The sequence below is a fragment of the Lichenostomus cassidix genome, chromosome 24 (genome assembly GCF_008360975.1).
Source record: "Lichenostomus cassidix isolate B80296 chromosome 24, HeHo_3.0, whole genome shotgun sequence".
Taxonomy (NCBI): domain Eukaryota; kingdom Metazoa; phylum Chordata; class Aves; order Passeriformes; family Meliphagidae; genus Lichenostomus; species Lichenostomus cassidix.
In genome coordinates this window covers 4,986,734-4,999,631 of record NC_139504.1, presented here as the reverse complement: position 1 = coordinate 4,999,631, position 12,898 = coordinate 4,986,734, and the positions used below count along the sequence as shown (strand labels likewise).

Genomic DNA, 12,898 nt, shown 5'->3' with positions numbered 1-12,898 from the left:
GTTGCTGGAATTTTCTGACCAGCTCTGGTGTGTTGGGCATAGCTCACAAGTTGTTCTTTGCCACATGATGCCAATTCCCTTCTTTTACCTTCAAGCACATGATGTGGGGGTGAAAAAAAAGCCTCTGGCCTGGAAATATCTCTGTCTCTTTTCAGGAAGTTTTCCTAGCAGTGGAGTGGGGGAGAAGAGAGGCACGCTTTATTTGGATAAAGGAGTGAGAGGAAGAGTTGCTACTGGTGAATAGAACAGCAGAAAATATCTGTTCTCCAGCTTAGAAAAGGGTATCTCCTGAGGGATAGAGCACTCCTGATTATCTGTGTCACCAGGCAGAGAAGGGACTTGGGGTACCAACTGTAATTCAAACTGGATAATTAAAGGCAATGTGTGTGAGTGCCCTGAGCAGGAAGCTTTTGTGTGTAAGTTATTACCATTTTTGGAAAAACCTGCAGGTGTTTTTGCGTTCCCTTGGGAGCTTGGGCCTGTTATTATCAGTTAGACATTCCCTGAGCAAATCTATTGTGTTGGGAGCCTCTGGAGACCTGGAAAGACATTCAGCTTCCATTGTCTGGGGCAATAGTAGTTTTATGTGCTCTCAAAAAGAATTTTCAAACCAAAGGAGGTTGATGAGGTTTTGTCTTCAATACTCAATAGGTGAGGCCTGAATATTGCACATTTTCTGTGAATGTGTTTCCATGGCTGGATTTTTACCTTGGAAATAGCCTGCCCACCTTGAAGAGATTATTCAGAGTTTGGCATTGTGGGAAATGTCGTGACAATCACAGACCTTGCTGGTAATTCCCATGTTTTAGATGTTCTGACTGCTGGGGAGACACTTGAAAGAGAACCCCAAATACGACATTTCCATGCTGGGATCATTCTTGTAATGCAATAAGTGCTGTTCCTGCTTTGTTCAGAGTGACAAACCCTTCTTTTCTAAAAGAAACCCTTTTTGTGGTCCTTTGCAGGAGGAACCTGACCAAGTTGTCCTTGATATTCAGCCACATGCTGGCAGAACTCAAAGGTATTTTCCCCAGTGGCCTCTTCCAGGGAGACACTTTCCGGATCACCAAGGCAGATGCTGCAGAATTTTGGAGAAAGGCTTTTGGTGAAAAGTAAGTTTCTAACTCTGCTTAAAAATAGAGGTGTGGGAGCGTTGCACTCAATGTTTTTTAAGAATTCTGTTTGGTCGTTCAGAAAGGGCTTAGTCAGGTTAAAATAAATGATAAAACAAAGTGACCTAGTGGTCATTCAGTGCATCTCTGGGGTGAGGTAAGGAATTATTCCTACATTAAATTTCCCAGGTTTTTGTCCTGTCTGGTTTTAAATATTTCAAATTATAAGTCTTTCCCCACTTTCCCCAGGAGACTCTTGGCCTGTCACAGTGTTTCCCTTGATTATTCAGCTCAAATTTTCTTCTCTTTGATTTAATTCCTTAACTTGTAAGTAAGCTCTACAAGCTATGCAAAATAATCTCCTTTCTTCTTCCAGAGGTTACCATACCCCCAACATGAGTTGTTCTTTAGCTAAGCCATTATATTATATTCTTTTCATCTTCCCCCCAATTAGTCTTTCCAATCATTTACTCACCTCTCTTCTTCTCTGAATTTCTGTTTGCAAAATGGCTTTGCTGAGAGTGAAAAGGAGAAGGGAAATGCAGCAGTCTTTGTGTGCAGACTGCTGAAATGTCAGCTTTAATTTCTGTATCTAATGAAGCACTGACTAAATGAACCACGGAGGTGTTCACAGCAATGTTTGGGGATTAAAGTTAATGGATTGGGTACTGCTTGCAGACTGAGGGAACTGAGGTACTTCACCTAAAGAGTTTAATTAGTAGCTGTCAGAACAAAAAGCCATAATATATTTACTCATGAATAACACAGTTGTCTCATGTGAGGCATTTTCTTTCTGTGTTTCTATTCCACTTGATTTATTAAAAGAAGGGAAATATTCCTTTAAACAGGAGCCTGTCTTTTGGCTTTTGATTATCATCCTTCTCCAGTTAATCCTTCTTTAGAGAGTTGTTTGCAGCTTTTTTTTTAACCATCTAGACTGTTAACTCCTTCTCCACCAGCTGCAGCATCATGAAATTATTACCAAGTTAGGCTATGACAGGACTGCAAAGAGGGGGAAAGGAGAAAGCAGAGATGGACTTATAAATCCAAAATTTTGCATGTTTAGAGAAAATTGTCTTAAATTCATTTCGCTGCTGATTTCCTGCAGTACCAAGAAATCTGTGTTTGCGTAATGTGAATAAATCTCTTGTGGCTGTTTCTGATTTTTCTCTGTTCTATTACCACACCATGGATACTCACAGCCACAATGAGTACATGGTGTGATGATCCTCAGCCATATCCCATTCCCTGGTTCTCCCCAGGACCATCGTTCCCTGGAAAAGCTTCCGGCAGGCCCTGCATGAGGTGCACCCCATCAGCTCTGGGCTGGAAGCCATGGCCCTGAAATCAACCATCGACCTGACCTGCAATGACTACATTTCAGTATTCGAGTTTGACATCTTCACACGACTCTTCCAGGTGAGAATTGACAAACAGGAATCACTTGAAGTGTCTCAGTGCTTGAGGTTAAACTCTTTTTCAGGCCACGCTAAAATGACATTATTTATACTGTATGGGATTGGATTGTCTTGCCCTCCATCCCTTAAATAATAATATTTAAGACCCCATATTGCAGTAAAAGTATGGGATATTTCTGGCTGTAGAATAAAAAATTCCCTAAATACATACTGCAACTCCCAGGCACATTCAGCATCCTGCCATGAATCAGGTTTTCCCTTTCAAAGGTCACTTTGAGACTGAAGCTCTGACACAGCTCCTGCAAGCCAGGAAATGTGAAGCTTAGTTTATCACTCTGTCTTCCCTTGTCCTTTTCTTTATTGTCAGATTTATTTTCCATGGTGGGGGGGTGGTTCAGGATGGAGCTCAAGCATGGAAATTTGGGCTTCCTATCTTTTGAACTGATCCAGCCAGGATGTTGTGGACATGTCTGTGTGTGTGAGAAATTTCTGTGTCACTGAAGTGATATTAATAGTAGGTAGAATTCTTCCCCACGGTCTCTAATAGTGCTAAATTCAAAAACACAGCTTCTGGTGGTACAATTGGGTATTTACAAGAACAATCACTTACTTCTTTGGCTCTGACTTGCCTTTTCCCATGTGATAGGGTGGGTTGTAATTAAGATATGTCTAGATGAAAAATTCCCATGTTTGGTGTTGCGGTGTAGCTGATCTCATTGAGCACTTTTTCCAAGTGTTGCACTTCAAGAACAAGTCAAGAGTTGCTGCAAATTCCAAGGGATGCAAAGTTCTCAGGGAGTGCTGATACCTTCTCGTAGACAAGTTAAAAAAATTGGAAAAGTCAGTTGAGATTTAGACACCCAAGCCTTTCTCTGGGTCGAGAGCTTTCAAATGGTTGTGACAACTTTTGGGGCATCATTTGAAGGAATATTTGAGATGTACATGCCGGTTTCTTTATTATTTATTTATTTATGATCTGAGAGCAGCCACGGTTCCTTGCCACACCCCAGTGAGGTTGGGTGGTTGAGAAACAGTCGCAAGTTACAGACAGGGAAACTGAGACAGAGAGGGGAGGTCACTGTGCCCAGGCCATGCAGGAAGTCGGTGTTGGGGAGCAGACCAGTCATGGTTTCTGTGCATAATCTCATTAAACTCCTGCCTTTATCCCTGTCTGGCCAATGAGTCATCTTCTCTGCAGAAGCAGCACAATTGATGGCTATTCTTGAGCTCTGACCTCAGTGACTTCTCCTTCAGTATTTATTAAAGGAGTTTTGATTAAGGTCTATCTTAAGTGATGATTTTATCAAACTCAAATACCAAGTGCCGCATGGGAATGTGGGGTTTGGTTTCTCTGCTGGCTTGGTGGTGGAATAAGAAACACATTTCTCTAACTGAAGAACTGATCCCTTTGATTCAGGAATATTGACACCTTTCAGAAGTGTGTGGTTCATTTGTTTCTTTGTTGCTCCCCCAGCCGTGGTCGTCCTTGCTCAGGAACTGGAACAGCCTGGCAGTGACTCACCCTGGATATATGGCATTCCTGACCTATGACGAGGTGAAGGCTCGGCTGCAGAAATTCATCCACAAACCTGGCAGGTGAGAGAGAGCTCAGCCAGCAGGGCCCTGCTGGGTGCTTCTTGCTGACACCACTGATTGCAGCAGGGCTGACAGATCCTCTGTGTGCAGGGAGAGTTCTTTTCTGGAGGTTATGTGGTTGCTGCTGGGCTGCTTTTAAACATGGAAACCTCCTGCAGTCTGTTTGTTTGTTGGCTTTTTGAAAGTTAATTTGAAACAAATGATTTTGAGGATGTTAACTTCTCTTGCTCTGGATTCTGGGTTTAATTTCACCTGGAGTGCTTGGGTTCTTTTCTCACTTTGTATCCTATTGCAGAGTTCCCCTTTGAACCGCCTGGGGGTCAATTGAGGAAAGCTGGTACAAATCATCAAGTTATTCCTACTAATTTTTACTGGCTGTCTTGATATGGCCAGAGAAAGGCTGCCTACTTGTCATTTAATCTTTTCTGCCTGTTCCAAACTGAGGTTTCCTTTCCTTTGTGTGTTTTTAGTTACATTTTCCGACTGAGCTGCACCCGCCTGGGTCAGTGGGCCATTGGCTATGTCACTGCAGATGGGAACATCCTCCAGACAATCCCCCACAACAAACCTCTTTTCCAAGCACTCATTGATGGCTTCAGGGAAGGCTTGTAAGTAACTTTATCAAAATTAGGACAACAAAGCAGTTAAATGTTGAATAGCCCCATTGCTGTCAGTGGAATAACTCATTGCTGAACTATTTTGGCACTCAGGAATTACTGACAGCTGTCTTTGCACTGGAGAGCTGTGGAACAGCAGATGATAAATGTGCAGCAGTGTTTCCCTTCTCATAAATCCCTTTGTTTTTGGTCAAGCCCTTAATTTGAACCAATACTTTTAAGAATAACATGTTTGATTTTTGTCCAATCATAAAATTCTTCAAAAACTTCTTTAGAATTCAGAATACTTTGAATTCCCACCCCTTCCTTCATTCTTTCTTCCCTTCCCACCCCCAAAATAAACCTTTTATCTGTGTATATACAATGTCTACAGGCACATATAGAGATTATTTTTTCCCCAACTGCTTGCAGTTATTTATTTCCTGATGGCCGAAATCAGAATCCTGACTTGACTGGCTTGTGTGAACCCACACCTCAGGACCACATTAAAGTTACACAGGTGAGTAAAATACTCCCATCCCATCCAATTCTCTGGCTTTCTTCCTAATTCCAGCCCTCCTTAGTTGTTCATACAACTGTGTCATACTTGGGATTCCTAAGACTTGTTTAAAGGCTGCTGCATTTTACAGGAGTTACAGAAATCTTTGCATGGTAGGGATGGGCAGAGGAGATTGCAAAGACAGATTTTAAGGGTTTATTTTCAGAATGTTGTGCCTAATATGGATGCTTTTGTGCCATTCAGCATGTCTTGAACCCCGCTTTTCTTGGGATGCTTACATGAAAATTTTGGATAATTTGATCCAAAATTTAATTCCACTTTTTCAGAGCTTGATAGAAGCATCTAGCACATAAAATTACAGTGAAATCTTTGCAGATTTCCCTTCTCCCTGTGATTGTATGCCATCTTTCCCTCAGGAGCAATATGAGCTGTACTGTGAGATGGGCTCCACCTTCCAGCTGTGTAAAATCTGTGCTGAGAACGACAAGGACGTGAAGATCGAGCCTTGTGGGCACCTGATGTGCACCTCCTGTCTCACAGCCTGGCAGGTGAGCCTTGCCCTCTTCTTCATCTCCCTGAGAACAGCTGCTTGCTCTTTTACAGGTATATTCTCTTCTCAGAACAGTTTAGGAGTGGAGAGAAGTTAGCAGAAACATTGAGCTCAAAATGTCAGGAGCTGTTTAGATGTGGAACAGAAAAAAACCATGAGAACAGCTCAAAAGCTGTTTTTCTACTTCAAGGAGAAAATATTCCATATTTGTAGCCCAGTTTGCCTTTGTCTTCCCCTCAGCTGAAAGCTACCTGCCAAAAAGCAGGTTAAAAGCTGGTTGTTTATGAAGCAGGGAATAAATCCTGCACCCCAAAGGCTGCTGTGACAGATCTGTGACAGATCTGTGACAAATCTCTTCTCTCCCCTACAGGAATCAGAAGGCCAAGGCTGTCCCTTCTGCCGCTGTGAGATCAAAGGCACAGAGCCAATCGTGGTGGATCCCTTTGATCCCAGAGGAGGAGGAGGATTGTCCAGGCAAGGGGCAGAAGGAACTCCCTCTCCTAATTACGACGATGATGATGATGACAAAGCTGATGATTCCCTCTTCATGATGAAAGAACTCGCTGGTACCAAAGTAAGGTCACTGAAATGGCTGTTGGTAAATGTGGCAGGGCTTTTTCTCCATCAGTTTTCTGTGATTTGACCTTAGAAAAAATCCTACTCCCTGTGGAAAATGGGGATTTAGGTCCAGTTTTGTGAGCTCACTTCACGCTGGCAGTTTGGGATCACACTTGGAAGCCTTTGATCTCTTGTGTGTTACCTTGCAAGAATCCCTGGAGGGGTGAAAAAGCTGGCCTGACCTGTTGGGATGGAAGATCTGGGTTTGGAACACTCCTCTGTGTGTTAGATTTTGATTTCCTAGCCAGAACTCACCCAGAGCAGCAAAAATGCATCAATTTTTCCCCAGTGATGGATACAGGCAGGCAGATACAGTCTTCCCAAGGATGAATAACAGCACAGAGGGCAGGTTTTTCTGCTGAGGAACTCAATTTGGCTGTCACCTTTTTATATGGTGGCTGATAAATCTGTATAATAAAGGTGTGATAACTCTGCCATTAGTGCTGCTTCCCTCCAGGAGCTGTGTTCAAGACAGGCATTCTTTATGGATCCCTGCTTGGTTTTTTCATTTCTATTTTCATTTTTCATTTCAAAACTCTATTGCTGCTCTTGCATTTTTTTTACTGCATAAGGAAGTGGGTTTGAATTTGGCTGATTTTTAATAGTTGAATCAACTAAAACAAGCTGCATTTCCTGGTCAGAAAGAATCTTCACCTCTTGCTTACCTATAGTCTTATATCTCACATTATTCCACCCTGTGAAATAATGTGCTAAACAGTAAACACTGTTCCTGGAGGGTTTTATATTCATGTTTTGGGGAAGCAAAGTGTAACCTCCTGTCAGGGTTGGTACTCTGTTGGCTTTAGTGAGCTCAAACCTGTATGAAGCCTTTCAAAATTAAAAAGCATTTGCTTTGCTTATGAAAATATAGAAAATAAAGAGAAGAACAGGCACTGTTCTGATCTGTTAAGTAGAAAACCAGCTTTCCAGGGACAAAAATGGAGGATTTGGTTCACCCCAGTGCTCTGTAGTGAAGGCATTTTGCACAGGGACAGGAGGTTTGCAGCAGATCGTGCCCTCTGGTGTTGAAAAGCAGCTCCTCCTTGCTCAGGGCTCACTCAGGCAGATTTGCTACTCCATCAGAGCTTGCCTTGTGTTTCTCCACATGCATTTGCACTGGTGGCTCACAGCTAAGCTGTTCCTGCAGGACTGCTGCAGTGCTGGGAGCTGGCTCCATTCCTGGAGGACAGTTATTACTCACAGAGCCATTTGTCACCAATATTGCAGCCAGAGAGCTGGAAAGCCTCTCTAGAGGGGAGGAATTCTGGACAGAGCCATGTGCTGATTTTGCCCTCTCTAGAGGGAAGGAATTCTGCTGGATAGAGCCATGTGCTGATTTTGCCCTCTCTAGTGGGAAGGAATTCTGCTGGATAGAGCCACATGCTGATTTTTCCCTCTCTAGTGGGGAGGAATTCTGGATGGAGCCATGTGCTGATTTTGCCCTCTCTAGTGGGAAGGAATTCTATTAGATAGAGCCATGTGCTGATTTTTCCCTCTAGAAGGGAGGAATTCTGCTGGATAGAGCCATGTGCTGATCTTGCCCTCTCTAGAGGGTAGGAATTTTGGATAGAGCAACGTGCTGATTTTGCCCTCTCTAGAGGGAAGGAATTCTGCTGGATTGAGCCATGTGCTGATTTTTCCCTCTAGAAGGGAGGAATTCTGCTGGATTGAGCCATGTGCTGATCTTGCCCTCTCTAGAGGGTAGGAATTTTGGATAGAGCCACGTGCTGATTTTGCCCTCTCTAGTGGGAAGGAATTCTATTAGATTGAGCCACGTGCTGATGTTGCCTTTCTCCCCACCCCAGGTGGAGCGTCCTCCCTCGCCGTTCTCGGTGGCTCCCCAGGCTGCCCTCCCTCCTGTGCCACCACGTCTGGACCTGCTGCAGCAGAGAGTGGCCAATCCCCCTGGGGCTTCTAGCCCTGGCACCACTTCCAAGGTGAAACACAACTTCTTTCCCTCTCAGCTGTGATTTGGGTGGGGCAGGCAGGGAGCAGAACAATCTGCTGACCCCTGCAAACTACCAAATTATTGTTACTGCCATCATATTCTCTGGTTTTCAGCCTCAATCCCTGCTGCCTGTGCTCTTTAGAGTGGGATTATTTTCCTTTATTTTGTTCTAGCTGGTACAGAAGTTACCATGTTTCTCTCCCAACTTTTCTGCACACATTTTTCCATCAAGCATTTTTTTAGATAGAAAATGAAGGAAGAAATTAAATGTGTGTGACTGGGAGAAATCACCTGGCTTTCTGATTAATCAGCAGAAGGCAGCAGGATGATCTTGGTGGCATTAAGTTAATGGTTCTTGAGCTACAGCAGCAGTTCTTCATCTGGTTTGGAGGAAATAATGAAATTATGAAAGTTCAGGCAGAAGAAAATGCTTATTTCTGTGAATACTGATTGCTGACTGATGAATGTTAATTTGTACAAATAACCCACAACTGAATAATTTTTTAAAATAATGAGCAGGCTGTTTGGAATCCAGTCTAATGCTGCTGTAAGCTGATGTTTTCCTTCAAGAAGAATCTGAGGTATTCAGTGCCTGGCTGGAGTGCACGTAGTTATCTCCCCGAGCCTGTGGAGAAGGTGTGGAGATATCTCCGCATCCTTGGTGATAATTCCCTGTCAAACCAGATAAAACAGCCCCAAAACTCTCCCTCCTGCTGCCTTTGTTGAGTGATATTTTCCACTCTGTGCCCCGCAGGCTGCCCCAGGTGCTCTGCACAAGGACAAACCTCTGCCCATCCCTCCCACCCTCCGGGACCTTCCCCCACCGCCGCCCCCGGACCGGCCGCACCCCGACGGACGCCCGCAGCGACGCCCCCTGCCCTGCACCCCGGGCGACTGTCCGGCCAGGGACAAGCCACCCCCGCTGCCCTCCAACCGCCAGGGGGACATGTGGCCGGCCAGGCCCATCCCCAAAGCCCCGCCCGTGGCTGTGAGCCCCGCGGATCCCTGGGCTGGCAGGGAACTCTCCAACCGGCACTCGCTTCCCTTCTCGCTGCCCTCGCAGGTGGAATCCAGGGCTGAGAGCCTCCGGCTGGGGAGCACGCTCAGCCTGGACAGCCCAGGGGTGAGTAGGTGTGCTGGGGTGAGGGTTGTGGGGGAGGAAAATCACCCTCTTCTCACCCTTAGCAGGGTGATCTTGTGTCGAGGGAGAGCTGGAGAGAAACTGGTGAATTCCAAGCAAGGGAAGTGCTTTCAATCCTGGTGGGAGCAAGGCTGAAATCCCAGTTTCAGCCACAATTGCCTGATCATTGTTCACCTCTCAGTGTTGAAAAGTTGAGAATGTTTTCCATTGTTTCCATTTCCATTCCATCTGATTTACTCTGCTGGCTTTTCAGCCCTGAAAAACCTACAAACATCAGCTGTGAGGAGTTTGACAGGGTAAAATTGAGTTAAATTTGGGTTTGTTCTCATACAGGACATTGTTACCAGTGTCCTGAGTAGTCCAACATGTTGTTCTCCAAAAGAAATTGCAAGCAGTTTTGTCATCCTTGACTCCATTTCCTTAATTTTTCCTTTTAACGCTTTTCCAGCTTTCTAAAATTGAAAGCAAGCACATTTTTAGCCAGATTTTCTAAGAAAAGGACACGTGCACAGTTGTCATCCTGTCTCCAAATGTGTCTGCTTTGTCTGCATCCTTTTCCTCTTGGCTCCCATTTTGGCCTGTTTCAGCTGAATTTGCCAAGGCCATTGGAATCTCAGAACATGTGAAGTTCTTCCTGCTGGAAAACCCCTGCTTGTGTCCTGGCTGAGGGAAAGCTGTCAGATAATTGCTAGATTTCTGAGGTGCCAATAAACGCTGTGGAATAAATGAAGATGGCTGTTGAACGAGTGCCTTTGCAGCTGCACTGCGCCATGTGGTGTTTCTGATTCCTGGTTTGGAATTTTGTCTTCCAGAGCTCCAGCAGTGGTCCAGCAGCAACCTCAGAGTGTGAACACCCCAAAATCAAACCCTCCTCGTCTGCCAATGCCATCTACTCCTTAGCTGCCAGGTCTGTTGGGATTTTTATGACTTCCAGAGTGGGAATTGCTGGCTGCTGGTGCCAGGGACAGAACTGACAGATTCAAAACACACAATACAGAGAAAGCAGCTGAAATCAGCATCCCAAAGAGCTGTGGGGAGTGGTGGGACTTCCTCTGGGCTGTGGCAGTAGGAAACAGACTCCAGCTGCTATCAGCTCTTTGATGAATTCACTTTTAAGTGGCACTTGATGTGACGTAAATGTGCACAGTATTGTCACTTCCTTTTGCATCACGACCTTGTGCCAATGTGACCTTGCTGGCTGCTTCCTGAAAACCAAATTATTTCTTGAGACACAGTTGCTGTGAGGTGACTGTGGATTTCAAAGGGTACCTTGATATTAATTAGATTTGGTGTAAATGTTTTTTGTCTTGTTTCTCTTTCCTCCAGACCACTGCCTATACCAAAACTGCCTCCTGGGGAGCAGTCTGAGAGCGATGAGGACACTGAATACATGTCACCATCCTCTCTGCCTGTGGTGCCTCCAGGTCCTGCTGTGCAAAAACCAGAGCTCAAAATGCCTTTGGAAATGACTCAGAGTTTACGGTGAGATTCTGGGTATTTTTGCACTTCCTTCTCCCAGCCCTGGAGCAGCACATTTGGGACATCAGGGTTGGAATTTTGCTTGCTCAGATTTCTGAATTCCCCTGGTGATGTTCACCAATCTTGACTGAAATAGCAATAAAGGAAATGTGACCACTGCTCTTGTGCAGAGTCCTTGTACAGTATTAAAGGACTCAGATATCCCCTTCCTTCCCTCTCTCTCTGCCAGGAGCCTTTTGAGAGCAGAAACAACTGAAATTCAAAACTCCTATTAAAATGTCATTTTTAGAGGTATCAGTTTAACTCTTCTAAGCTGAGACATTCTACTGCAATAAACATCAGTAGAGCATTTTCTAGAACAAATATTTCACAGAACAGTGGGGGTTTCACTTTGAAACAAAAATCTGTCACAGAGAGAGGGTGGAGGTGATGGCCACTGTCACCTGTGTGAAGGGAAATGTGTTCTCTCCCCCAGAGTTTTGGACTGTGACCAGCAGCCCGAGGGCTCCATGTATGAAGCAATGTACAACATTCACTCCCAAGTAGCATCCTCTGCTTTCGAGGCTGTCAACACTTCTGGTGAGTGGGTGTGCTGAAAAACAGCTGAGGAACAGGGGTTCAATGAATTGCTCCCAGTGGAGCAGCATTTTAGGCTGAATTAAAGGAATGACATTTGTTTTCGTTGTTAAAATAGCTGGGATGCACGTGGAAATATGAGTCTGTGCATGCACACTGCTTGTGTTTTTAACCTAAGTTTCCCTTCTGGAGAGAGCTGCCATTAAATGTGAGGTTTTAGCAGCAAAACTTGAGTTCTGTGTCCTGTCAGTGTTTGGCAAATGGGGGAGCAGAGTCTGCCTTGAGAGACAGTTTAGCTCAGAGCTCAGAATGTGCCTCCTGTTGCAGATGAAGGGAACCTGGCAGCAGCCACTGCCAGCAACGGCCCTGAGGAGTCAGAGAATGAAGAAGATGGTTATGATGTCCCCAAGCCACCACTCCCAGTTGCCATTGCTCGTCGCACACTGTCTGATATCTCCAATGCCACTCCTGCCTTCAGCCGAATGTCCTTGGAAAATGACCCTGTCACAGGTCAGAGAGCACTTGTGTCTCCTCTTGGGGCTGGTGGCTGGCTCTGCAGGTTTGAAACTTGTGTCACTCACTCCTAATGGTGGATGTAAGCTGTGAAATTTGGTTTGTGAGGCAGAATCACACTGAGTCTTAGGTATTTTGTTTAATTTATAGCTTGGAATGCACTGTTTTGGTCATTCAATCCCTGAGCTTGCACATTACACTGAAATCACAGTTAGGAATAACTTTGCTCAGTGTAAAGAATATTCCTTAAACCACTGTTTCCAGCAGGGCATGGAATATCTTTTGTACCAGGATTTCCCATCCCTGGAAGTGTCCAAGGCCAGGCTGGATTTGGGGTTGGAGCAGCCTGGGGTAGTGGAAGATGCCCATGGCAGGGGGTGGGAGGAGAAGAGCTCTGAGGTCCTTTCCACCCCAAACCATTCAGGGATTGTGTCCCTGTTCCAAGTGGCAGTTTGTGGCTCTGTCTGGCTGCAGTTGGTGCCTGCAGATGGCACAAGAGCTCTGCCTGATGCTCTCTGAGCAGCTCCTCTGAGCAGTGGCTCAGCAAGGTCAGCTTTTTGTCCCTGGGGAATAGAGGACATCGTGTCCTCCTGGCTGCAAGGCACATTCTCTGAGGGAAAAACTAAAGCCTCGTGTCTCCAGGAGCTTTTCTGAATAATGATTGACTTATTCCCTGCTCAGCAGCTCTTAAGGAAGCTCTGGAACTCTTCCTGTTGGGGGTTTTCATTCTGAATGTGCTGGTGATTTGCCAAGGAAGAGGAATGAATTTCTTGTTCCTTCTGGAGGCAGAACCTCCTGTACCCAGAACCTCTTCCCCCAGCGAGTCTTCTG

At 45.1% G+C, this 12,898-nt stretch overlaps 1 protein-coding gene across 1 annotated transcript in view; it reads left to right on the top strand.

The window, feature by feature from the left end:
• Positions 1-12,898, top strand: part of CBL (Cbl proto-oncogene) — a 34,843-nt gene that overhangs the window by 16,144 nt on the left and 5,801 nt on the right. Inside the window, exons 3-15 of the mRNA XM_085081625.1 lie at positions 966-1,112; positions 2,375-2,531; positions 4,005-4,126; positions 4,597-4,734; positions 5,155-5,242; positions 5,659-5,790; positions 6,163-6,366; positions 8,216-8,347; positions 9,113-9,481; positions 10,312-10,406; positions 10,826-10,981; positions 11,454-11,557; positions 11,882-12,064. Of these exons, the coding sequence (XP_084937751.1) occupies positions 966-1,112; positions 2,375-2,531; positions 4,005-4,126; positions 4,597-4,734; positions 5,155-5,242; positions 5,659-5,790; positions 6,163-6,366; positions 8,216-8,347; positions 9,113-9,481; positions 10,312-10,406; positions 10,826-10,981; positions 11,454-11,557; positions 11,882-12,064 (2,027 nt within the window). The remainder of the gene's footprint in view (positions 1-965; positions 1,113-2,374; positions 2,532-4,004; positions 4,127-4,596; positions 4,735-5,154; positions 5,243-5,658; positions 5,791-6,162; positions 6,367-8,215; positions 8,348-9,112; positions 9,482-10,311; positions 10,407-10,825; positions 10,982-11,453; positions 11,558-11,881; positions 12,065-12,898) is intronic.